At 45.3% G+C, this 22,884-nt stretch overlaps 1 protein-coding gene and 1 non-coding gene across 7 annotated transcripts in view; one reads left to right on the top strand and one right to left on the bottom strand.

Annotated features, from left to right (window-relative positions):
* Window positions 1–11,574: 11,574 nt before the first annotated feature.
* LOC105604737 (uncharacterized) lies at window positions 11,575–15,384 on the bottom strand. Its single transcript, XR_006057993.2, has 2 exons — window positions 14,823–15,384; window positions 11,575–12,238 (listed from the first exon to the last, which is right to left on the bottom strand). It is a non-coding gene; the product is annotated as an uncharacterized LOC105604737 (transcript).
* SRCAP (Snf2 related CREBBP activator protein) overlaps window positions 15,070–22,884 on the top strand; it is a 31,021-nt gene continuing 23,206 nt past the window's right edge. For 4 of the 6 annotated variants that reach the window (XM_042240532.2, XM_042240535.2, XM_042240536.2 and 1 more), the window contains exons 1-7: window positions 15,070–15,374; window positions 16,808–16,881; window positions 17,435–17,697; window positions 18,874–19,125; window positions 21,213–21,398; window positions 21,636–21,776; window positions 22,548–22,770. In XM_042240532.2, the coding sequence (XP_042096466.1) occupies window positions 17,644–17,697; window positions 18,874–19,125; window positions 21,213–21,398; window positions 21,636–21,776; window positions 22,548–22,770 (856 nt within the window). In that variant the 5' untranslated portion in view covers window positions 15,070–15,374; window positions 16,808–16,881; window positions 17,435–17,643. Of the gene's footprint in view, window positions 15,375–15,493; window positions 15,669–16,807; window positions 16,882–17,434; window positions 17,698–18,873; window positions 19,126–21,212; window positions 21,399–21,635; window positions 21,777–22,547; window positions 22,771–22,884 lie in introns of those variants that run through there. The other 2 variants (XM_042240534.2, XM_042240533.2) reach the window with 2 other exon arrangements.

A 22,884-nucleotide genomic window follows, 5' to 3' on the forward strand; every position in this document is an offset into this window, starting at 1 on the left:
AACAAAGGTCCGTCTAGCCAAGGCTATGGTTTTCCAGTGGTCATGTATGGATGTGAGAGTTGGACTGTGAAGAAAGCTGAAGGCAGAAGAATTGATGCTTTTGAACTGTGGTGTTGGAGAAGACTCTTGAGAGTCCCTTGGACTGCAAGGAGATCCATCCAGTCCATTCTAAAGGGAATCAGTCCTGGGTGTTCATTGGAAGGACTGATGCTAAAGCTCAAACTCCAGTACTTTGGCCACCTCATGCGAAGAGTTGACTCATTGGAAAAGACCCTGATGCTGGGAGGGATTGGGGGTAGGAGGAGAAGGGGACGACCGAGGATGAGATGGAGGGATTGAGGGCAGGAGAAGGGGACGACAAAGGATGAGATGGCTGGATGGCATCACCGACTCAATGGACATGAGTTTGAGTAAACTCCGGGAGTTGGTGATGGACAGGGAGGCCTGGGGTGCTGCAATTCACGGGGCTGCAAAGAGTTGGACACGACTGAGCGACTGAACTGAACTGAACTGATTCTTATGAAATGGAATCATATTCTATATAGGCTGATTTTTTTTTCTACATTTTACCAAGTTAGTAATATACACCAGCAGCATCATTTGTTTCCAAAACCATAGATAATGGTACTTTTTCTTCTGATTGTAAAAGCATGATTCACAAAGGAAATACCTCTGTAACTTTGTTGCTAAATAAGAAATGTAGGTTGTAGAACAACATGTACAGGATCCTCTCATTTCTGTTTAAAGGGAAAGACTGCGTGTAAACTCTGAAAAATGGACAAGAATAGCCATTAAGCTCTGTTTAGAGTGGTTTTGAGTGGGGAGAGATTGGATTGAAGCGGTATGGATTTTTACAGCATGTTGCTTTTATAATAATGATACATGCCTGGGACCAAATCTTTTTAAAAGTTCAGACGAGCTCACAAAAAGTTGAAATGATTCCAGATTCTACCACCCAGAGATAATCTCAGTTAACATACTGGTGAGCAAGCTCACATTTCCTTCTCTGCCCATAAGAATATATTCATCCTCTAAATTTTTAAATTACGATTATACAAAATACTGTACTCTGTACCCTGCTGTTTTCAATATGTTCCATGTCAGTACTTCATTTTAATGACTGCACATTATGCCACATAACTGCTACACTGTAACTTAATCAACCAATCCCTTGCTGTTAAATTTTTTTAAATTGTAAAATGCAACATATACCAGAAGAATATAAAAAGCATATGCACTTCTTAAGAAGTAATTATAAAGCAAACATTTGTGTTACCTCTATCCTAGACACACTTAAAAATTGTTTTAAAATTAAAAACAGAAAAGTATAATAAATACCTGTGTACCATCTCTTAGAATTAACAAACACACACTCTGTTCATTTTTTGCTTCCATTTAAATTTCTTTTTTCACTCACAAGACAACAAAATAGGATATATTTTATTTTATTTACCTTTTTAAAAAGATTACAGTACTCTGTTCACTATTCTGTGACTACTTTAGTGCAACAAGCCGAACATTTTCCTTTGGAGGTTTTAATGGTCTTAGCGTCAGCCAGTGGGAGCCCCATTTCCAAAATTCTCATGTTTTTCCAACAAGACTACGTTAATCTTTGAAAACTTTCTTTCTTCCTGGCTCTACAGGATGTTCCAAGCTTGCCTTGTACCTTTCAGTCCTCTTCTGCAATCAGCCCTTGTTAGAGACCATAATCTGGGTTCTAAGGTGCACTGTTGGTGTGCAGAATTGTTAAATAAAGTGTAACTTTACAGATAATGAAATGGTAATGTTATCACTTTTACCTTTCCCTGATTATTTAGGAGGGTGACCATTTTTTCAGTATATTTATTGATGACTTGAGTTTCTTATCTCCCAACTACTTCTTCATATATTTGTCTTTTGTGTGCGTGTATGTGTGGGGCGGGTGGGGTGGGGTGGAGTGGGAATCTTAGTTCCTTGATCAGGGATTGAACCCCGGGCAGTGAAAGTGCCAAATCCTAACCACTGGACTGCCAGGGAATTCTCTATTTCCTCTTGTTGAGACTTTAGGTCATGCCTTTTTTTTTTTTGCCTTTATAGACAGTGCTGTGCCGGACATCTTTGTCCATGCATATTTGCTCATTTTTCTGACTGATTCCTTAAATAAACTTCTAAAAGCATAATTTCCGGAGGAAAGAATATTTTTAAAATTAATGCTTAAAAAAAGTCTTTTAAAAGATCCAAGTCAAAAAGACTGTGCCCATGTACACTCCCCTCCACCCTGGGGCAGCATGTATGTGCCTGTCTTCCCATGCCTTTCCTAGAATTGGGCATCATTTTAAAGTCCATCTTTTAGGGTTTTATTTTATTTTATTTTATTGGAGTATAGTGGCTTTACAATGTTGTGTTACTTTCTGCTGTGTTGCTAAGTGAATCAGCTATATACATACACATACTCCCTCTTTTTTGGATTTCCTTCCCACTCAGGTCTCCACACAGCATTAAGTAGAGCTCCCTGCACTATACAGCAGGTTCTCCTTAGTTACCTGTTTTATACATAGCAGTGTATATATGGGGTTTACCAGGTGGTTCTAGTGGTAAAGAACCTGCTGGCCAGTGCAGAAGACCAAAGAGACACAGGTTTGATCCCTGGGTCGGGAAGATCCCCGGAGGAGGAAATGGCAACCCACTTCAGTATTCTTGCCTGGAGAATTCCACCGACAGAGGAGGCTGATGGGCTACAGTCCATAGAGTCACAAAGAGTTGGACACGATTGAAGCAACTTAGCACAGTGTGTATATGCCAATCACAATCTCCCAGTTCATCCTACCCAGGTTGGGGATGCTTTTGATCACTGTGTTAAGATGTGCTGGAATCAATCCATAAAGCCTCTGTGCTTGGCTGTGTTCTCATAATTTTCCAGTCCCCCCAGAGAGGAGAGAGGCAGCTCACTACCTTCTCCTAGCCTCCTGGGACCTCAACCACTATACAATTGACTTCTGGAGGCTCCTCTGGGAGGTCCTCCCAGAAGAGTTATTTGTTAAATATGGCAATCCTATCCCCAGGTTCCTATTCTATCTAAAAATTTTGATCTCCATTAACCTCTCACTGAGGTTACAGCAATCAGCTTCTCATCTCACACCCACAGTTCTTTCTCAACACTGGCTTCTGCTCAGAGCCCTCCTGCCACACTTAGACCTCCATCTAAACTCCTTCAAAAAGATCTGAGCTTGACCCTCCTCTTTGGTCTCATCTCCTACTGCTGTCCCGTGCAGCCTCCGGAGCCTCTTGGTTGCTTCCTTTCAGGATAAGCTGGGCAGCCTCTTTGTACTAATTACCTCTGCTTAGAATGTTCTTCCCCCAAAGCATCCTCTGTTCAAATGTCTGCACTGCAGAAAGGCCTTACCAGACTGCCTTATTCAAAAGAGCACCTTCCTGCCCCTCACTCTCTCTGTCCAACCCTGCTTTATTTTTTCATAACACATTTTACCCATCTTTACTTTATACTTTTATTTACTTATATATTTGTTCCTTGTCTTTCTCCATCAGGAATATGAGCTCAATAAGAACCTGACTGTTGAGTTTTCTACTGGTTTTCCCAATACCATCTCCCTGGTGCCGAGAATGGTGCCTGGAGCCTCATAGACCTGGCTTCGATAGGCTGTGTTGCACAGCAGTTGAGGGCACATGTGTGAATCAGTCTCTCTGGGTTCAAGTGCCTGCTCTGCTGTGTTCCAGCTGTGTCATGTGGGACAAGTTATGTAACCATCTTTAAAAAACATTTTTTATTTTATAGTGGAGTGTAGCTGATTAACAGTGTTGTAATAGTTTCAGGTGGACAGCAACAGGACCTATACACATACACGTATCCTTTCTCCCACAAACTCCCCTTCCCATCCAACAATGCCACATAGCACAGAGCAGAGTTCCCTGTGCTCTATCATAGGTCCTTGTTGTAACCATCTTTTTCTTTTACCATCTGTAAAAGCGGGAATGATGATCTGCTCGATAAGGTTATTGTGAGAAATAGGTGAATTAACGTGTAAAAACAAAGGTTGGTGCTTATAGTGTTTGTTACTGTTATAATTTTTTAATTATTTGGCTGTACCAGGTCATAATTTCGGCACATGGGATCTTCGATCTTTGTTGTGGCATGTGAGATCTAGTTCCCTGACCAGGAATTGAACTCAGGCCCCTGAATTGGGAGCATGGAGTCCTAGCCAATGGATCACCAGGGAAGTCCTGTCACTGTTATAATTTGAGTGAATTTTATGCATCTGGGTCATGGCCATCATGTACCCATGTAGACATCAACCAGTCCCTATCTTTTGATATTTAGTATATGTCTGTCTAAGGTCCGTCTAGTCAAGGCTATGGTTTTTCCAGTGGTCATGTATGGATGTGAGAATTGGACTGTGAAGAAGGCTGAGCGCCAAAGAATTGATGCTTTTGAACTGTGGTGTTGGAGAAGACTCTTGAGAGTCCCTTGGACTGCAAGGAGATCCATCCAGTCCATTCTGAAGGAGATCAACCCTGGGTGTTCTTTGGAAGGAATGATGCTAAAGCTGAAACTCCAGTACTTTGGCCATCTCAGGCGAAGAGTTGACTCACTGGAAAAGACTTTGATGCTGGCAGGGATTGGGGGCAGGAGGAGAAGAGGATGACAGAGGATGAGATGGCTGGATGGCATCACTGACTCGATGGACATGAGTCTGAGTGGACTCCGGGAGTTGGTGATGGACAGGGAGGCCTGGTGTGCTGTGATTCATGGGGTCGCAAAGAGTTGGACACAACTGAGCAACTGAACTGAACTGAACTGAACTGATATGTCTGTCACTCTCCAGACAATGGGCATAGACAAGTGCAGGTAAGTGAACAAGGCAGATGTGGCTCCAGTCTTGCCAGGACCCTTCAGGAAATCAAGTAATTGTTTCTAACGTTAAAGTGCCTAAAGGCAAAAAAAAAAAAAAAAAGGCACAGAATGTTCAAGAGATATAATGTAGTCAGAGAACCAGGGAAGGATTCCGGAGGCAGTGATGTACTCTGTGGGTTTGGTTTTGTTTGTATCTATTTTGGGGGTTGTGCCTGTCCTTGCTGTGTAGGCTTTTCTCTAGTTGCAGCGAGCAGGGGCTACTCTTGTTGTGGAGCACAGACCCTAGAAGAGTGTAAGCTTCAGTAGTTGTGGCACATGGGCTCAACAGCTGTGGCTCCTGGGCTCTAGAGCACAGGCTCGATAGTTGTGGCACACAGGCTTCGTTGCTCTGCAACATGTGGGATCATCCCAGATCAGGGATCGAACCTGTGACTTCCGCAATGGCAGGCGGATACTTTACCACTGAGCCACCAGAGAAGCCCCCTCCCCTGTGGGTTTTGAGTAGGTGGAAAGGAAAGAACCATATGTGCGAAAGCCCAGCGTGGAGAAAGAGCCTATAAAGGGACATGAGTGGGAAGACCGGTGTGGCTGGAGTGTGGAGGGCTGGGAGAGATGAGGCTGGAGAATTTGCCAAAAGCCACCAAACAGGGTATTGTGGAACTCAGAAAGGAATATCATGGGAACCATAAAAGGACTTGGAATAGTGACTGTCAGCTTTGCAGTTAAGAGAAGTTTTCCCTAGCTGCTGTGTTGAGGAGAAACCTCTATAGATCTCTGTTCCAGTTGCCACCTCACCGGAGACTAAAATGGCACATTTCCAGGCCCCCATCTCTGACCCCTCCTACCCTGACATCGTCCTACACTCTCCCACGCTTCTCCTTGGTTTGCCCCCACTGGAACAGAAACCCTGCAGGAGCTGGGTCTCCAGTGTGAGGAGACACCAGCCACAGATACAGACTGCTTAGGAGGCTGGTGCAGACAGCCCAAGCCCTGGAATGTTCCCTCGCCAGGAGAGTTAACAGCAGCTGTCTGGCTGGTAGAGGGCAGGAGACCAGGGGACTCTTCTCATCTAGAAGCTTGATTTGCATATAACTTTACATAAGACTGAGAAAACAGTCATTGTCCGCATCAAAGAATAGGGTGGGGAGGCAGTTAGAGATAGTAGTAGTGGTGGGGGAGGACTAAAGGCCCAGCAGTGGGACTTCCGTGGTGGTCCAGTGGTTAAGAATCTACCTCTGGACTTCTCTGGTAGCCCAGTGGTTAAGACTCTGTGCTCCCAGTGCAGGGGACTCAGGTTTGATCCCTGTGAGGGAACTAGATCTCACATGCTGCAGCTAAGACCCAGCACAGCCAAATGGATACATAAGTAAAGTAAAAAATAAAATTCACCCTCCAGTGCAGGGTGTGTGTGTGTTTCATCCCTGGTCCAGGAGTTAAGACCCCACATGCCTCGTGGCCAAAAATCCAAAATGTAAAATGAAAACAATATTGTTATAACAAATTCAATACAGATTTAAAAAAATGGTCCACACCCAAAAAAGTCTTAAAAAAAAAAAAATCCTAGAAGTCTCAACAAGCCAGTTCTTGGTACTGTCACTGATTATGTCATCAAGGGCTAAGAGTCGGGTGTGGGGCTGGAGGGAAATGGACAGAACTATCCATTAGAGAGAAATATCTCAGATGTAATGGAAAAAGAATTGGTGGCTGGATGTGAGGTGTGAGGGAAAGAGAAAGTGATTGCTCTGGTTTGAGCAACTGGGTGGATAATGGTGTACCTCAGAGCAGATTTTGTGGTTCAGATTATGCGTGCAGTCACTGAGTCGTGTCCAACTCTTTGTGACCTCATGGGCTGTATGTAGCCCACCAGGCTCTCTGTCCATGGGATTTCCCCATTGGAGTGGGTTGCCATGGCCTCCTCCTGGGCATCTTCCCAGCCCAGGGGGATCAAATCTGCATCTCCTGCATTGGCAGAGGATTCTTTACCATTGAGCCACCAGGTCTTCCCATCAGATCACAAGTTCAGTTTTAAATGTATGCATCCAAGGTGCCTGGGATGCCTGCACGAAGAATCCAGGAGTTCAGACCCAAGGATAGTCCTCCCAAGTCCTTGGTATAAAAGCCGAGGTGGTCATTGGACTGCAGAATGAAATCACAGCAAATGACTGGAGCCTTAGGGATTACTGTCTTTTTCTTCTGAGATCTCTCTAGGCAAATTAGCAGGGGTGCTTACATGTCAATGCTTTCTGGTTGCCACCTGGCTTTCCCACCTAGATTGTTCTGTATAACCCCTAGATACTTTGAACAATGAAGGGTTCCCCATAAGGGAGGGATCCTGAAGCTTCAAGGGTCATTACCTTTGGGATACCCACTTCTGCCCTTGAGAACGTGTTGGATGAGAGAAGGCAACTGAGGAAAGAATGTTGAGGACCCCCTACAGTTGATGGTGTCCAGGAGAAGAGGCCAGTAAGAAAGACTGAGAAGGAGCATCCAGGGAGGTAGGAGGAGACTGGGAAAGGCTAGCTTCACAGAAGGCTAGAGGAACGGCTGTTTCGAGTATCCTTATCACTAGCAATCAACCGTCTTGCCAAGTTCTGCGAATTTTCTCTGCAGTCTCTCCCTCCATCTCTACTGCCACCTGCTGGCTAGTAGCCCCCATTACAACCTGGTCACTTCCCCTGCCTCTATCTCCGGTCTTACAGCTATTAATATCTTTACAGCTATCCCATTCATTCTGTTGGTTTCTCTGGTGGCTCAGCGGCAAAGAATCCACCTGAAGTTCAGGAGACTCGGGTTCGATCCCTCAGTCAGGAAGATCACCTAGAGAATGAAATGACGACCCCCTCCACTATTCTTGCCTGGGAAATCCCATGGACAGAGGAAGAAGAAAATTCATTTTGTTGGATTGTCCTTTCAAAAGTGGTGGATGAACCATGTCAATTCCTGCTCAACGACTTTCAGTAGTTCCCTGTAACCTCTGAACGAATCCCCTATTACCTAGCCTGGTATGCTGGGCCTTTGACAGCCTGGCCCCAGTTGACCTATCTATCTCAATCTGCTCTGTCATAAAGAAGATAAGCTGATCAATTCTCCTTTAACCCTCAACCTCACTGAGGCCATGTCATTTTCCTGAAGTACCTACTCTTCGTGAATAAATTTTTTCAATGTCAGACTCAAATAGCAACTTCTCTAGGAAGTCTTCCCCATGGGATCTGACAAGACTCTTGACCACTGTGGCATCAAAACACTTTGCCCTGACTTTAACAAGCTCACAAACTCATTCCCCGATGAGACTAAGTTCTTGAGAGCAAGGACTGTGTCATCTTCGTTCTTGTTTCTCCCACTCACGTGTAAGAACAAGCGGTCACAGATTCAGCTGCCTTCAGCAGCCAGGCATATATGACAAATGTGTGAAATTGCCCAGGAAAAGACAATTAAAAATGGGCAGCAGGGCTTCCCTGGCAGCTCAGTAGTAAAGAATCCACCTGCCGACGCAGGAGACACGGGTTCGATCCCTGGTCCAGGAAGATCCCACATGCTGTGGGACAACTAATCCTGTGTGCCACAACTGCTGAACCTGTGCTCTATGGGGCCCGGGAGCTGCAACTACCCAGCCCACGTGCAGCAACTACCGAAGCCCGTGTGCCCTACAGCCTGTCCTCCACAACAAGAGAAGCCACTGCGTTGAGAAGCCCTCGCACTGCAACTAGAGAGTAGTCCGCAGTTGCTACAACTAGAGAAAGCCCACAAGAATCCAAGCCCGTGGCAGTGAGCTCACCAAGTTCTAGCCATTGGACGGCCAGGAAATTCCCCAAGACTTTATTTTCTAGAACAATTTTAAGTTCACAGCATTGAGGGGAAGTTACAGAGATTTCCTATATAGCCCCCTGCCCCCACCCCTCATCTTTAACATCTCTCATGGGAGTGGTACATCTGTTATCACTGATGGACCTACACTGATGCATTACTATCACCCAAAGTCCATAGATTACATTATGGCTCACTCTTGGTGTTGTCCATTTTATGGCTTTGGACTAACGTATAATGACATGTATCCACCATTACGGACTTCCCTGGTGGCTCAGTGGTAAAGAACCCACTTGTTGATGCAGGAGACATGGGCTCAATCCCTGAGTCAGGAAGACCCCTGAAGAAAGAAATGGCAACCCACTCCAGTATTCTTGCTTGGAAAATCTCAGAGGAGCCTGATGGGCTATAGTCCATAGGGTGGTGAAAGAGTCGGACATGACTTTGAGAGTTAACAACAACAACCTCCATTACAGTATCATACAAAAATCCTCTGTGCTCCAATTCGTCCCATCTCCCCACCCTCAGTCTCTAACAACCACTGATCTTTTGACTGTCTCCATGGTGTTGCCTTTTCCAAAATGTTATATAGTTGGAACCACACAGTATGTAGTCTTTTCAGATAGACTTTTTTCACTTAGTACTATGGGTTTAAGATTCCTTCCATGTCTTTTCCTAGCTTGATAGCTCACTTCCTTTCAGTACCCACTGTCCGATGCAGTGGGTACTGCATAGCCCATCAGGCTCCTCTGAGATTTTCCAAGCAAGAATACTGGAGTGGGTTGCCATTTCTTTCTTCAGGGGTCTTCCTGACTCAGGGATTGAGCCCATGTCCCCTGCATCAGCAAGTGGGTTCTTTACCACAGCTTATTTATCCACTCATCTATTGAAGGACATTTTGGTTGCTTCCAAATTCTGGCAATTATAAATAAAGCTGCTATAAACATCCATGTGCAGTTTTTGTGTTGACATAGGTTTTCAACTCCTTTGGGTGTTTAAAGTGATCCTTTGGGCAGTACTGGTTCATATTGTAGGAGTATGTTTGCATTTGTAGAAAAGAAAGAAAGTGAAGTCGCTCCCATGGACTGTAGTCTACCAGGCTTCTCTGTCCATGGGATTTTCCAGGCAAGAGTACTGGAGTGGGTTGCCATTTCCTTCTCCGGGGGATCTTCCTGACCCAGGGATTGAACCCAGGTCTCCTGTATTGCAGGCAGACGCTTTACCCTCTGAGCCACAAGGGAAGCCCAAAGAAACCATCAGATTGTCTTCTACAGCGGCTGTACCATTTCACATCCCAGCAGTGCATAAGAGTTCCCACTGCTCCATATTCTCGTTAGTATTTCGTGTTGTCAATGTTCTAGATCTGGTGCATTCTGATAGATATCTAGTGGAATCTCACTGATGTTTTAATTTGCATTTCCCTGATGACATATGATGTGGACATACACTTATTTGTAATCTGTTTATCTTTTTTGGTGAGGTGTTTTTCTTTGACCCAGAAAGATTGTTGACTGATTTTTTTTTAATCGGGTTGTTTTCTTATTTTCGAGTTTTAAGAGTTTTTTGTATATTTTGAACAACAGTCCTTTACTAGATGGGTCTTTTGCAAACATCTCCCCTCTCTCTGTGGTTTATGCTCTCCTTCCCTTGACGTTGTCTTCCCAGAGCAGTTTTTTCATTTCAATGATACCAAGTTTATCATTTATTTCCTTCATGGATCCTACCTTTGCTGTTGCATCTAAAAAGTCATCATTGCCACATACAAAGTCGCCTGGCTTTTCTCCTATGTTATCTTCTAGGAGTTTCATGGTTTTGTGCTTTATATGTAAGTGTGTGATCTATTTTGAGTTAATTTTTGTGAACTGCATAGGAACTGTGCCTAAATTCTTTTTTGCATGTGGATGTCCAGTTGTTTCAGCACCATTTGTTGAAAAGACTATCTTTGTTCTATAGAACTGCTTTTGCTCTGTTGTCAAAGATCAGTAGACTGTATTTATGTGGGTCTATTTCTCGGCTGTCTATTCTGTTCCACTGACCTGTCCATTCTCTTGCCAGTACTACACCATCTTGATTGCTGTGGCTTTATAATGAGGTCTGAAGTCTGGTAGTGTCAGTCTTCCAACGTTGTTCTCAATACTGTTTTGGCTATTCTGTTCTTTTGACTCTCCATACAAACTTTAGATTCAGCTTGTTGATATGCACACAACAACTTCCTGAGATTCTGACTGGGACTGCACTGAACCTATAGTTCAAGTTGGGCAGAACTGACATCTTGACAATATTAAATCTTGAAACATTTACTTTTCATTCAACCAAAATCTCATTTGTCTAACAGAACAAAAATCTCTTCATCACAGGGTTGTTTGAAATATTTTTCATAGATTAATTATCTAGAGACTATGAACCCTGTTGACAATGTCCCTGCTCTCAAGGAGTTCATCTTTAAGTGGGAACGGGGCAGACAATAAACAAGCATACAAATACATTAATAATTTCAGGTAAGGGTTGTGAAAAAGGCATGTGATAGAGAGACTGGCAGTGAAAGAGCTACTTAATGTCAGGGAATTTCTCTAAGGAGGCAACATTTGGACTAAGACCTTCATGAAAAGGGAGAGCTGGCCATGAGAAAGATTTTTAATTTTTATTTACCTTTATTATTATTATCATTACTTTTTGGCTGAGCCACATGGTTTGTGGGATCTTGGTTCCCCGACTCGGGATTGAACTTGCACCCATGGCAGTGAAAGCACTGCGTTTTAACCGGTGGATCGTCACAGAACTCCAAGAAAAGGTTTTAGACAGAGGGAACAATGGAGATGAAGGCTCTGAAAGCAGAAGTGATGGATGTTTTGGAGAAGAGCGTGGTGGCTATAGTACAGTGAAGGAGAGGTATATGAGGTTAAAAAAAATAGAAGGGATCATATCCTTTAGGGTTACTTTATTGAAAAAGAAAGTAAAAAAATACACGTTGTGAGATATACACAATGTACAATTTTAAAAATTATCTCTTTTTGGCTGTGCTGGGTCTTCGTTGCTGTGCAGGCCTTTCTCTAGTTGTGGTGAGTGGGGGATACTCTGTAGTTGTGGTGTACAGGCTTCTCAGTGCCGTGGCTCTCAGGCACGTGGGTTCAGGAATGGTGGCTCCCAGGATCTAGAGCACAGGCTCAGTACTTGTGGCCCATGGGCTTTGTTGTGCCACCGTATGTGGGATCTTCCTGGATCAGCGATTGACCCCATGTCTCCTGCGCTGGCAGGTGGATTCTTTATCACTGAACCACCAAGGAAGTCCTACAATTTTTTTTTTTTAGATATATTTTTCAAGATGTATTTAGTTTTGGCTGTGCTGGGTCTTCGTTGCTGCGTGAGAGCTCTCTCCAGTTTCAGCGAGGGGGCTACTCTCTAGTGGCGGTGCTCAGGCTTCTCATTGTGTGGCTTCTCTTGTTACTTTGGGCTTCAGTAGCTGTGGTTCATGGGCTCTGGAGCACTGGCTCAGTAGTTGCGGTGCATTAGTTGCAAGTATACAATTTTTACACGGACATTTTAGTGAAGGTTTACATCTGTATTCACCCATGGATGTGACCTTATCTAGATCGAGATATAAAACAGGAGTCAGCAAACATTTTTGGTAAGGTGTCAGACAGAAAATAGTTTAGGCTTTGTAGGCCTATGGTCTCTGGTGCAACTACTCAGCTCCACTATTACAGGAAGGCAGCCCTAGTTGCTATGTAATGAATGGGCATGGTCTGATTCCCATAAATCTTTAGTTACAGACACTGAAATTTGAATTACATGTAATTTTAACATATTACAAAATATTTTCCTTCTTTTTTCTTCAACCATTTGAAAATATAAAAGCCTTTCCTAGGACTTCCCTGGTGGTCCGGTGGTTAAAAATCCATCTGCCAATGCAGGGGACATGGGTTCAATCCCTGGTCCAGAAAGATCCCATAAGCTGTGGAGCAACTAAGCCTATGCACCACAACTACTGAGCCTGTGCCCTAGAGCCTGGGAGCCACAACTACTGAGCAACTACTGAAGCCTGAGAACCTAGAGCCCGTGCTCTACAACCAGAGAAGCCTCCACAATAAGAAGCCCACAAAGTGCAATGAAAGGTAGTCCCTGCTCGCCACAACTAGAGAAAGCCTTCACAGCAATGGAGACCCAGTGCAGCCAAAAATAAAAATATTTAAGAAAACACTTAGCTTGTCAGCTGTACAAAAAACAGGTAGTGTGCAGGACCTGCTCTTTGGGCCATAGTTTACCAACCTCTGATACATTTCTAGTATCCCCTTTGTGCATCTTTCCAGTTAAAACCCTTCTCTCCTACTGGTTATTGTTCTGATTTTTGTTAATTTTTGTTGCTCTTAAACCTTATATAATCTGAATCACATGTATTTATTCTTCAACTCCACATGTCTGTCCTATGGGAATGTTAAGCCATTATACATAATTTTCATGTAAGAGGACTAAGATGCCATTTGGGGATTTCAAGTGTGAGAGCATCATGATCTGATATATATGAAAAGGTCACTCTGGTGGCTGTGCGGAGAACAGAGTAATGGAAAACAGGAGTGGAACTGGGAGGCCCGGGAGTAATCTAAGCCACGGGATGATGGTGGCTGGACCACAGTTACAGCCATGGAAATGGAAGACAAATTTTAGACTTGAGCTCACATAACCAATATTAGTTATTTATTTTTAAAATAAGGTGTGATAATACTATCAAATTTCCTGAATAATCTTTCTGAGACTGGCATTGAGAATTGTCATGTATACACCGTGGCCCTACCTTCAAGGAGTTGACAACAGTTTTGGGGGTGGGGTGCACAGACTGCAAATCCAGATACAATTCAATCAGTGTTTTAAGAAGCCCAGGAGGCTGTGGGAACCAGAAGGGGTATTAAACCAGCCTGATGGTGGTCAAGAGAGATCACCTGAGGGTTGTGGCCTTTGAGCTAAATTCTGAAGGAAAAGTCTTGAAAAAGGATTAAAAAAAATTATATGGCAAGGGTAAGAAATCTGAGACTCTTGGAAGCTCAATGCAGTTCTATGATGGTGTCTCAGAGAATATGTAATCCTGGCTTAGAAAAAACACTTTGAACTGGGTCTAAATAGATGGGCATTTATCTACATTTTCAATCAATCCATCCTGTATGCTTCTGTGTGCCCTGAGGCTCCAGCAAAGAACAGAGGTAGCAAACTGACAGCCTGAATCTGATGTATTTTGGCCTACATTCCTGTAGGGCGACCACAGGAACAGTGGTTTGAACAGAGGTTATTACTTTTGGACAGAGCACATGGTCTCCTGTTCCTGGTATTCCTTATTTGCTCTCTTTGCTTTTACATTACCTTCTTGGCCCTTCTAGGTTTTTGTTTTCAACTCATGGTCTTTACTGTAAGAAAAACAGTACTTTAAATCACTTACACAGAGAGAATCATCAACTCTTCGAGTAGAATGGGGAAGACCTAAACTGAGTGAATGAAGAGAAGTTGAATGAGAGCTTTACCCTGGATTTCTAACCTGGCTTCTAGGGTAGGCTTTAGGTGGTAAATTTTGAGTGTTTGTATCCTTGTGACTTAGGCTGGTTGGCTATGAATTGGGTGAAGATATCAGATTCTCAAAGGGGGTACTCAACCTAGAAAGCTGGCAAACAGCATAAATGCTTAGGAATTATTGGGAATACTATCATAAAGAAGGCTGAGCGCCGAAGAATTGATGCTTTTGAATTGTGATGCCGGAGAAGACTCTTGAGAGTCCCTAGGACTGCAAGGATATCAAACCAGTCAATCCTAAAGGAAATCAATGCTGAATATTCATTAGAAGCACTGATGCTGAAGCTCCAATACTTTGGCCGCCTGATGGCAAGAGCCAACTCATTAGAAAAGACCCTGATGCTGGGAAAGATTGAGGGACGGGGGATAAGGGGGAAGACAGAGGATGAGATGGTTGGATAGCATCACTGACTCAATGAACGTAAGTCTGAGCAAACTCTGGGAAATAGCGAAAGGCGAGGAAACCGGGCGTCCTGCAGTCCATGGGGTTGTATCGAGTCGGTGACAACTTAAGAGACTAAATAACCCTTGTGTGAAATGAAGCAGGTCTACATAAGTGGACTGCCATATGAATCCAGAAGCCCATGCTCCTCCACTGCTAACTAGCTAAAAGTACCTGAGAAATTGCTTTGCACTCCGGGTGATCTATTAAAGTGAGGCGGACTCATCCGAGTTGGCAGCCGCAATGCAGCTCCAGCAGCAGGTTCCGTAGTGGATAAAAACGCTTCGTCGCGGGCAAGCGCTTTCTCCGCGCGGACTACATCTCCCAGCCGGCCTTGCGCTTCGGGCAGCGCCCTACGCTAGCACGCGAGCTTCCTCGCTCCCCCAACCTCCAGTTACTGTTTCTCGCGAGAGGACGGGCCGCGCCGGCGGTAGCGATAGTGAGCTGTGGTGGTGGCGGTGGTGTTGGTGGTGGCGGCCGAGACGGCGGCGGCCATTTTGGTGAGGCCTCGGAAGCGGCGGCGGCGGTTCGCTGCGAGTAGCGTCTTCCACTTTTCCCACCGCCCGCCCGCATCACTGTGCCGCGAGAGGAAGCAGTGGAAGCAAGGCGGTGGTAGTAGCCGCGGGCCCCAGGGGAATTTAAAGGCCGCGAAGGCGGCGGCCAAGAGGGGGCCCTCCCCCCTCCTCGGCGGGAGGGGGGGTGGTGCGCACGCCCCCGAGGACGCAGGTAAGGAGAGGGAGACAAGATGGCGGACGCCTCACAGTTCCCCCTCCCCTGACGGGTGATTGCGCGCGCATCTTTCCGCCACCGCCTCCCCTCCCACCTTCCCGGGATGCTGCGCGCGCACCTTCGGCCGGGGCCCCGGGGCCGGTGCGCGAGGCTGTCGGCGCGCGCCCATAGAGACAGGCTCAGGGGGGCCAGGCTGGCCGGCGCTGAGCCCGGGCGCGTCTCCTCTCCCCTCCCGCCGGTCTGCGCACGCGTACCTGAGCGAGCGAGCGAGCCCTGAGAGGACGGACCCAGGTGCGCTCCTGCCCGCCCACCAACCCCAGCCCCCTCTCAGGGGCGCGCGGGAAGAGGAAGGGGGGCGTGGGGCGAGTAGTCGGGGCGCGCGCCCACCATATCCAGTCAGGAGCTAGGACCTGGCGGCACTAGCCCTCCTTTATCTCAGCCTTTCGCGGTCTGGTGGTGGTGGGGGGTTGCTCCCTGACCGGCAGGGATGAAAGACTGCCTAGCTTTGCGACCCTTGTGTGCGTGGGTTTGGGTTCTGGCGGGAGCCCCCGGGCGGTGCGCGCAGCCGGCTCTCTCCGCCTCCAGGCGCGCACGCGCGGGCCCCTCCCCCAGTGGCTCACGTTGGGTGGGGTGGGAGTCTAGGAGGGGGCGGGGCCATCTTAGGGCTAGTGGCAAGTTGGGGCAGAGGTCAGGGGTCACGCCGGGTCAGGCTGTTGGGACACGCTGGGAGACGGTAATGAAGCCGGGGGTCGGGAGTTCATACTTCTTGATTCTGGTTGTTAGCGCGATTCCAGTGACTTGTGGAACAGGGAGTGAATCAAAGGCTGCGCCGTGGTTAAGGAATTTCCTTAAACACTGGGGAAACACTTCCGGGACTTTTGTGGGTTTACCCTGCCTATTTCCGGAGTATGGTTCTTTGCTTTCAGGCTTTCCTTACCTCTGAGTGCTACTCTAAGGTAGCTCTAGTTCTGGTGTTTGAGGAAGTGTCTTATGGGGCAGGTGTAGGAGTCGAAGGGCTCCCCTGAGGAAGGGTGGATTCTCCTGTGTTCAGTCCTCACTGGAAAGGAGAGCAGGCTGCCAGACAGCCAGCATCTTTTGAGCTTCTGGATGTGACAGCTTTTTTGGCTTTGTTAATTTCAGCGGTTGGAGCCTTTTACCCTTCAGCTTTTTAAACTTGTTGTCGAGGCTTCACTTGCCAGCTTCTCTTCCCCAGCCAGAATCTAATATTCCTAAGAAATTCTGTTTTCACAGCACATGGTTTGTTTTCAATTTTTGGAAATGTGATCTTTTTCTACTACTGTTAATTCTCTTCAGCCTTTGAACTGACTTGGGTTTATCAAAAAAACTTCAAAAGTTGGTGTAAAGAAGGCTTTGATGGGTGTTGGTAGATGTGAATTAGTTCCTCACTGCTGTTTTCCTCCCTGTTTCAGGCCTGATTCCCCTCAGTACGGCGGCACCGTGGAAGTGCAGACTTTCACAGGGGGTGTGGTCTCAGCTCACACAGGTGAGGGCTCAAATACCACTTCCATATACTGATGCTAATGGAGAGATGTTTAAGATAATGATTGTGGTGCAACACAGTACTGAGTCTATGGATAGAGATCTGAATCACAGCCTGCCTCCACCAGGGAGAGTAGCACATTCTTGGGTTTTGACATCAGACTGTCTTAGTCTGTTCTCCTCCTCCTACTTCTTTACTGTGTGACCTTGTGCAAGTCATTTGCTCTGTTTGCATTATGACTTCCTAACTTAGAAATGCTAGAATGTAAGCTTCATTTAAGTCAGCCATCTTTTCTGCATAGCTCTTTTTTTCAGCATGTAGAAGGAACTAAATAAACATTTATCATGTCTTGAAAAGTATCTGGTTTATAAGGAAGATGTGAGAATTATAGAACACATCAAGTAAGTACTAAGTATAGAATTCGATACATAATAGATGCTCAAGAAACTTAAGCTGTAATCACTGTTCAGTTATCTTTGTTAGTGTTATTCCTGGGTTTTAAAAAGATTATTTAATCTTTCTAAATCCACTTTCTACTGTTTTTACCCTACTTTAGGTGCTCCAGAGGCCGGTGGACCTGAGCGGAGGCTGGGACGCCCTAGTGGGCCCCGGGCCCTGGAAGGCGGGTCCCGGTGGCCTGTGGCCCAGAATGAGGCCAGCTCCCAGCATGCCCTGCAGCCGGACGCCAGCCCCTCGGCCAGCAGCAGTGGTGACAACGACCCAGTCGTTCTTCAGGCATCCAAAGAGGAGCCTGGGAGTGGGACCATGCAGAGCTGCCCCTCCCCTGCTCACCCTCAGCTCCCAATCTTGCAAACACAGGTTAGAAAGTGGGGTAGATTCCTTTTCTGCTGCTGCTTTGGGCTGCTGGCTTTGAGGCACAAGGAATGTGGCAGGTTTTAGCCATGTTTCCATGATCCTCGCTAGCTAGGTAGCTGAGTTTGGAGAGTTTTTGATACTCAGGTGGGCTGTCAAGCCTGTTGGATACACATATTCCTCTTTACATTAGTGTTTTGTTGATCACTAAGAGCATGGAAACTGCTTATTACCTGCAAAAGTTTGAATTAGGCCAGGTTGGAAATGAGTTTTGTGACAAAATGCTTTCAAGACTGTGCTTTGAGAATAGCTCAGTTTCTTTTGGAACTGAAAGGAGGTAAGCTTTATAGATGGGGTGTATTGATCTTTTCTTACATTGAGGGAGTGTTGGAGATTGGGGAAAAAAATCATGACTTTTAAAACTGGACAGACCTAGATTTCTGTACATTAGACTTTTGATGGTTATGGGTTTGATATTTATAATTTGCCTGGGAAATTCTGTGGCATAATATCTTTCATAATTCAGTTCAGGTAGGAATTTGAGTGGCATACTGTGAAGCTTGTGTGCCAGAGAGAATTTCATGAGTTCTTCACTATCCGCAATTAAGTCAGACTTTGTTCTCTACTTATTATTGTTTGTGCAGTACCTTGTAATAGGTAGACGTTTGAGAACAGTGACCAACCCTCCCTTTCCCTTCCCACCTCTCCAGTAAAGGAAACTTTAACAAGACTAGTGATGAACATATAGAGGTTTGGGTGATTTGGGGCTTTTTTGTTGCCCTTTAAATTTGGTGGTAGCTCAGATTTATTTGCATTGATGAATCTGCCATACTTGCTGTGAAAAGGAGGGAAGAATAGGGAGTTGTTTATTTGAACGGAATTCATGGAGGTTCTGAAAAAATCATTAAGATTTGAAGTCATGTGCTATCTTAGAATTTTTGAATTGAGGAATTATGTAAATGTCAGGCTATAATTCCTCTTGCATGATAAGTGTTTACTGGAAACTTGGACTTGCCATCCTGAATGCCTTATTAAAACTATCCCAAATGTTGTGTTCATAAAAATAAGGTTGATACCCTACTCCAGAATTTTTTCATGGGAAGATAGAATGAAGTAATGTACTTAAAACCCCTTAGAGTGCTACTAAGCATTCATTTTATCTCTCATTTCTGTCTTTTCTAGATGGTGTCGGACGGCATGACAGGCAGCAATCCCGTGTCCCCTGCCTCATCCAGTTCCCCAGCCTCTAGTGGGGCAGGCGGCATCTCCCCCCAGCATATAGCTCAAGATTCCTCTTTGGATGGACCTCCAGGGCCCCCAGATGGTGCCACAGTGCCCTTGGAGGGGCTCAGCTTACCCCAGCCTACTGACCTGGCTAACAGGGGCCCAAAGTGGGAGAAGAGCCATGCTGAAATTGCAGAGCAGGCCAAGCATGTACGTATTGGAAAGGCCTGTGAAGCTTCTTGGGAGTCGTCTTCCCTGAACTCCTGTGTCCCATGAGTACCTAACACTTCTTTCCTTGTCTTTGATTTAGAATATAGGCTCTGCTTTGACTTACATGATTTTGAGCAAGTTGATTGAACTCTGAGCTGCTTTTCTTTTCTGTAAAATAAGGATGGTGTAATAGCCAATGGGCTACTTAAAAGTTTAAGTTGGCACTTCCCTGGTGGTCCAGTGGTTAAGACTCCAAGCTTCCAGTGTAGGGGGTGATCCCTGGTCAGGGAACTTTGTTCCTGTATGCTGCATAGCCAAATTAAAAAAAAAAAAGACTCCACACTCCCAGTGTGGGGGCCCCAAGTTAGATTCCTATTCAGGGAACTAGGGCCCACATACCACAACTAAAGATCCTGCATGTGGCAGCTGAGACCCAGTGCAGCCAAGTAAATAAATAAAAGTAATTTTAAAACATTTATTTTTAATTTTTAAAAAAGGAGTTAAGTTAAAAGAGAAAATAGACATGAAAGTGCTTTGTAAGCTAAAAAGAAATTTAGCTGGTTTCTAAAATTTACTAGTTTCCACTTTATGTTTGTCTCCTATAATCTCTGTTATACTTAGCAGAGGTAAATGTGATCTCTGGGCCTGCAATATCAGCCTTATTACCTGGAAACATACTAGAAATGCAAATTCTTCACATCTCTTTTCTTCCTACCCATTTAAAACTCTAGGCATGGGGTCCAATACTCTTAAAAGCAGTACAGATGATTCTGATGCATGCTCAGCTTTGAGAGTTGTTGGTCTAATATCCATGTCTTTCTTGGTGTTTCCTTGGTGACCATCAGGCCATTTAATTCCCTGTCTCATATATTGCTGTTAGTTCCTTTGCTTTAACTTTGTCAGGAGAGGACAAAAATAATGAGGGCAGTTGTCCTGAGTTGTCCTGGGTCACTTCCATTAAAGAAAAATTTCAAGTGCTTTCATTTTTCTTAGAAGATATAATCAGTGTAGAAAGTGTCATAATTTTGTTACACTAATCACTGTTAATCTTTTTTGTGTATAATTTTGCAGTAATCTCTACAAAATAAAATAATGTTTTTAAAAAACAGAATCATGTCAGTTGGACTCTTAGCATAAGTATGATTACTCTTGTGTAAGAACTTACCAGCCTTGAAAAGCCCTTGTAGCTAGAGTTAGTAAGGAAGCTAGAGTTAGTAAGGAAGCTTGAGTTCTCTGGGAACCTCCCCTTGGGTTTTGTTTTCCCAAGTCTTGCCTATATTCATAAAGTGTGAAGTGTGAATTAACGGAAAGAGCATGAAATCTGGTGTTTGGACTCATTGGCTGCTGCTGCTAAGTTGCTTCAGTCTGACTCTGTGCGACCCCATAGACAGCAGCCCACCAGGCTCCCCCATCCCTGGGATTCTCCAGGCAAGAATACTGGAGTGGGTTGCCATTGCCTTTTCCAATGCATGAAAATGAAAAGTGAAAGTGAAGTCGCTCAGTTGTGTCTGATTCTTAGCGACCCCATGTACTGCAGCCTACCAGGCTCCTCCATCCATGGGATTTTCCATGCAAGAGTACTGGAGTGGGGTTGGAGTCACTGGGCCTATTTTTAATTCTCAGTCCTTATCACTTCCTACCTGTGTGAAAGTGAAAGTGAAGTTGCTCAGTCGTGTCTGACTCTCTGCAGGCCTGTGGACTGTAGCCCACCAAGCTCCTCTGTCCATGGGATTCTCCAGGCAAGAATACTGGAGTGGGTTGCCATTTCCGTCTCCAGGGGATCTTCCCCACCCAGGGATCGAACCCAGGTCTCCCACGTTGCAGGCAGACGCTTTAACCTCTGCACCACCAGGGAAGCCCTGTATAGTCTCAAGTAAATCACTTCATCTTTCTGAAATTCTTTTTAGTCACCTGAAGAGCATATAAGATCAACTCTTAGAGCTGGTATTGATAATGTTGACTCAAGACAAGCATATAATACTCAGTCCAGTCAGTGCCTATATGTAGTCATAGCCCAAGGATTCAGCCATGGTCATGAGATGAAGTATATGTCCAGTAACTTGATTGATCTAACTCTCCCTTGTTAGGAGGCTGAGATTGAGACTCGAATTGCTGAGCTGCGGAAGGAGGGTTTCTGGTCACTGAAGAGGCTGCCTAAAGTGCCGGAACCTCCCCGCCCCAAGGGCCACTGGGACTACCTGTGTGAGGAGATGCAGTGGCTCTCTGCTGACTTCGCTCAGGAGCGCCGTTGGAAACGGGGTGTTGCCCGTAAGGTATGTCTTCAACTGGGCCTAATACCTTGCAGTTTTGTTTCAGGGTTGCTTTTCCTTGATGGTTAGGTTTGTTGGAAGGGAACCAAACATAATAGTGTAGGGTGCTTAAAAATGCCTCTAGTCTCAAGAGGCAAGCTCTGACTCCACTGGATTCTTGGCTTTGATTTTTCTGTTTGCTCTTGACTTGGGGAGAGGCCAAGGGTCTGGCCTTGGAGTGTTTTCACTTCATTCCCACAGGTGGTGCGAATGGTGATCCGGCACCATGAGGAGCAGCGGCAGAAAGAGGAACGGGCCCGGAGGGAGGAGCAGGCCAAACTGCGCCGAATCGCCTCTGCCATGGCCAAGGATGTTAGGCAGTTTTGGAGCAATGTGGAGAAGGTAGGCAGCAGAGACTGGGAAAGGGAAATGCTTTGGGTTTAATGGGTGGGTAGCATGGTAACAGGAATGATCAGAAATTCTCCTTGAGAGAGTAATTATGATTTCCTGCAACGCTAATGACATTTCTGTTGTGTGTTGGACCTTTCAAGCATTGAGTGCTATGAGAAAGAGAATTACAGTGGAAAAATACAGGCCCTGCCTTTGGCGATTGTTAATAGGACTTTTTGACTTCTCTAGGCCATCTGTCCTTTGCAGGGCATTCAGCATGCTTTTTCTAAAACCTGTCTGTGCCATTTAGCTGCTTAAATAACATCTAAGTTCTCATTAATTGAACTGCTCCCATATATCAACATTAAGTTGTAATTGTTCCTTAAGTATTATCTGGCTTCTGTCTATATTTTTATTCTTGTGTCTTGCCAGTTCCTTTCCTTTCCACTTCAAACGTTGTTTTGTATATCTATGGCCATTTACACATGCTTTTCCTGCTGCTAGGAGTGTCTTTCTCCTCATTTTCACTTAGGGAACACCTACTTAATGTTTATGATTCAGCTCCAGATACATTTGTAAGTCTTTCTCCATCGCCTGAGACTAAGGTGGCTCTTCTCTCTCCTGTACTTCCTTTCTGCTTTCCTTGGAAGCATCCTTAAGGTTGTTTAGCTCTTCCCTCCTGAAAAGCCAGGGCCTAGCATACAGGAGGCTTCTCTAAATGTTAAGTAATAGTACAAAGTAAAAGGTTATTTTGGTGATCCCTCCATTTCCTGTTTGTGGCAGGTGGTGCAATTCAAGCAACAGTCCCGGCTTGAGGAAAAGAGGAAAAAAGCCCTGGACCTGCACCTGGACTTCATTGTGGGGCAAACTGAAAAGTACTCAGACCTTCTGTCACAGAGCCTCAACCAGCCGCTAGCCTCCAGCAAGGCTGGTTCTTCCCCTTGCCTTGGCTCTTCCTCGGCTGCCTCTAGTCCTCCACCCCCAGGTGCCCGGATGGATGATGAAGGTGTGTGTCCTCTTTAGCTCTGTTACTCTTCCTCATGTACCCTTTCCAGAGCTGAAAACCCACCCTGTGGCTTGCAGGGCCCCGTGGACTTTGTGACCTTGTTCTCCTGCTATA

This window comes from Ovis aries, chromosome 24 (assembly GCF_016772045.2).
Source record: "Ovis aries strain OAR_USU_Benz2616 breed Rambouillet chromosome 24, ARS-UI_Ramb_v3.0, whole genome shotgun sequence".
Classification (NCBI taxonomy): Eukaryota; Metazoa; Chordata; class Mammalia; order Artiodactyla; family Bovidae; genus Ovis; species Ovis aries.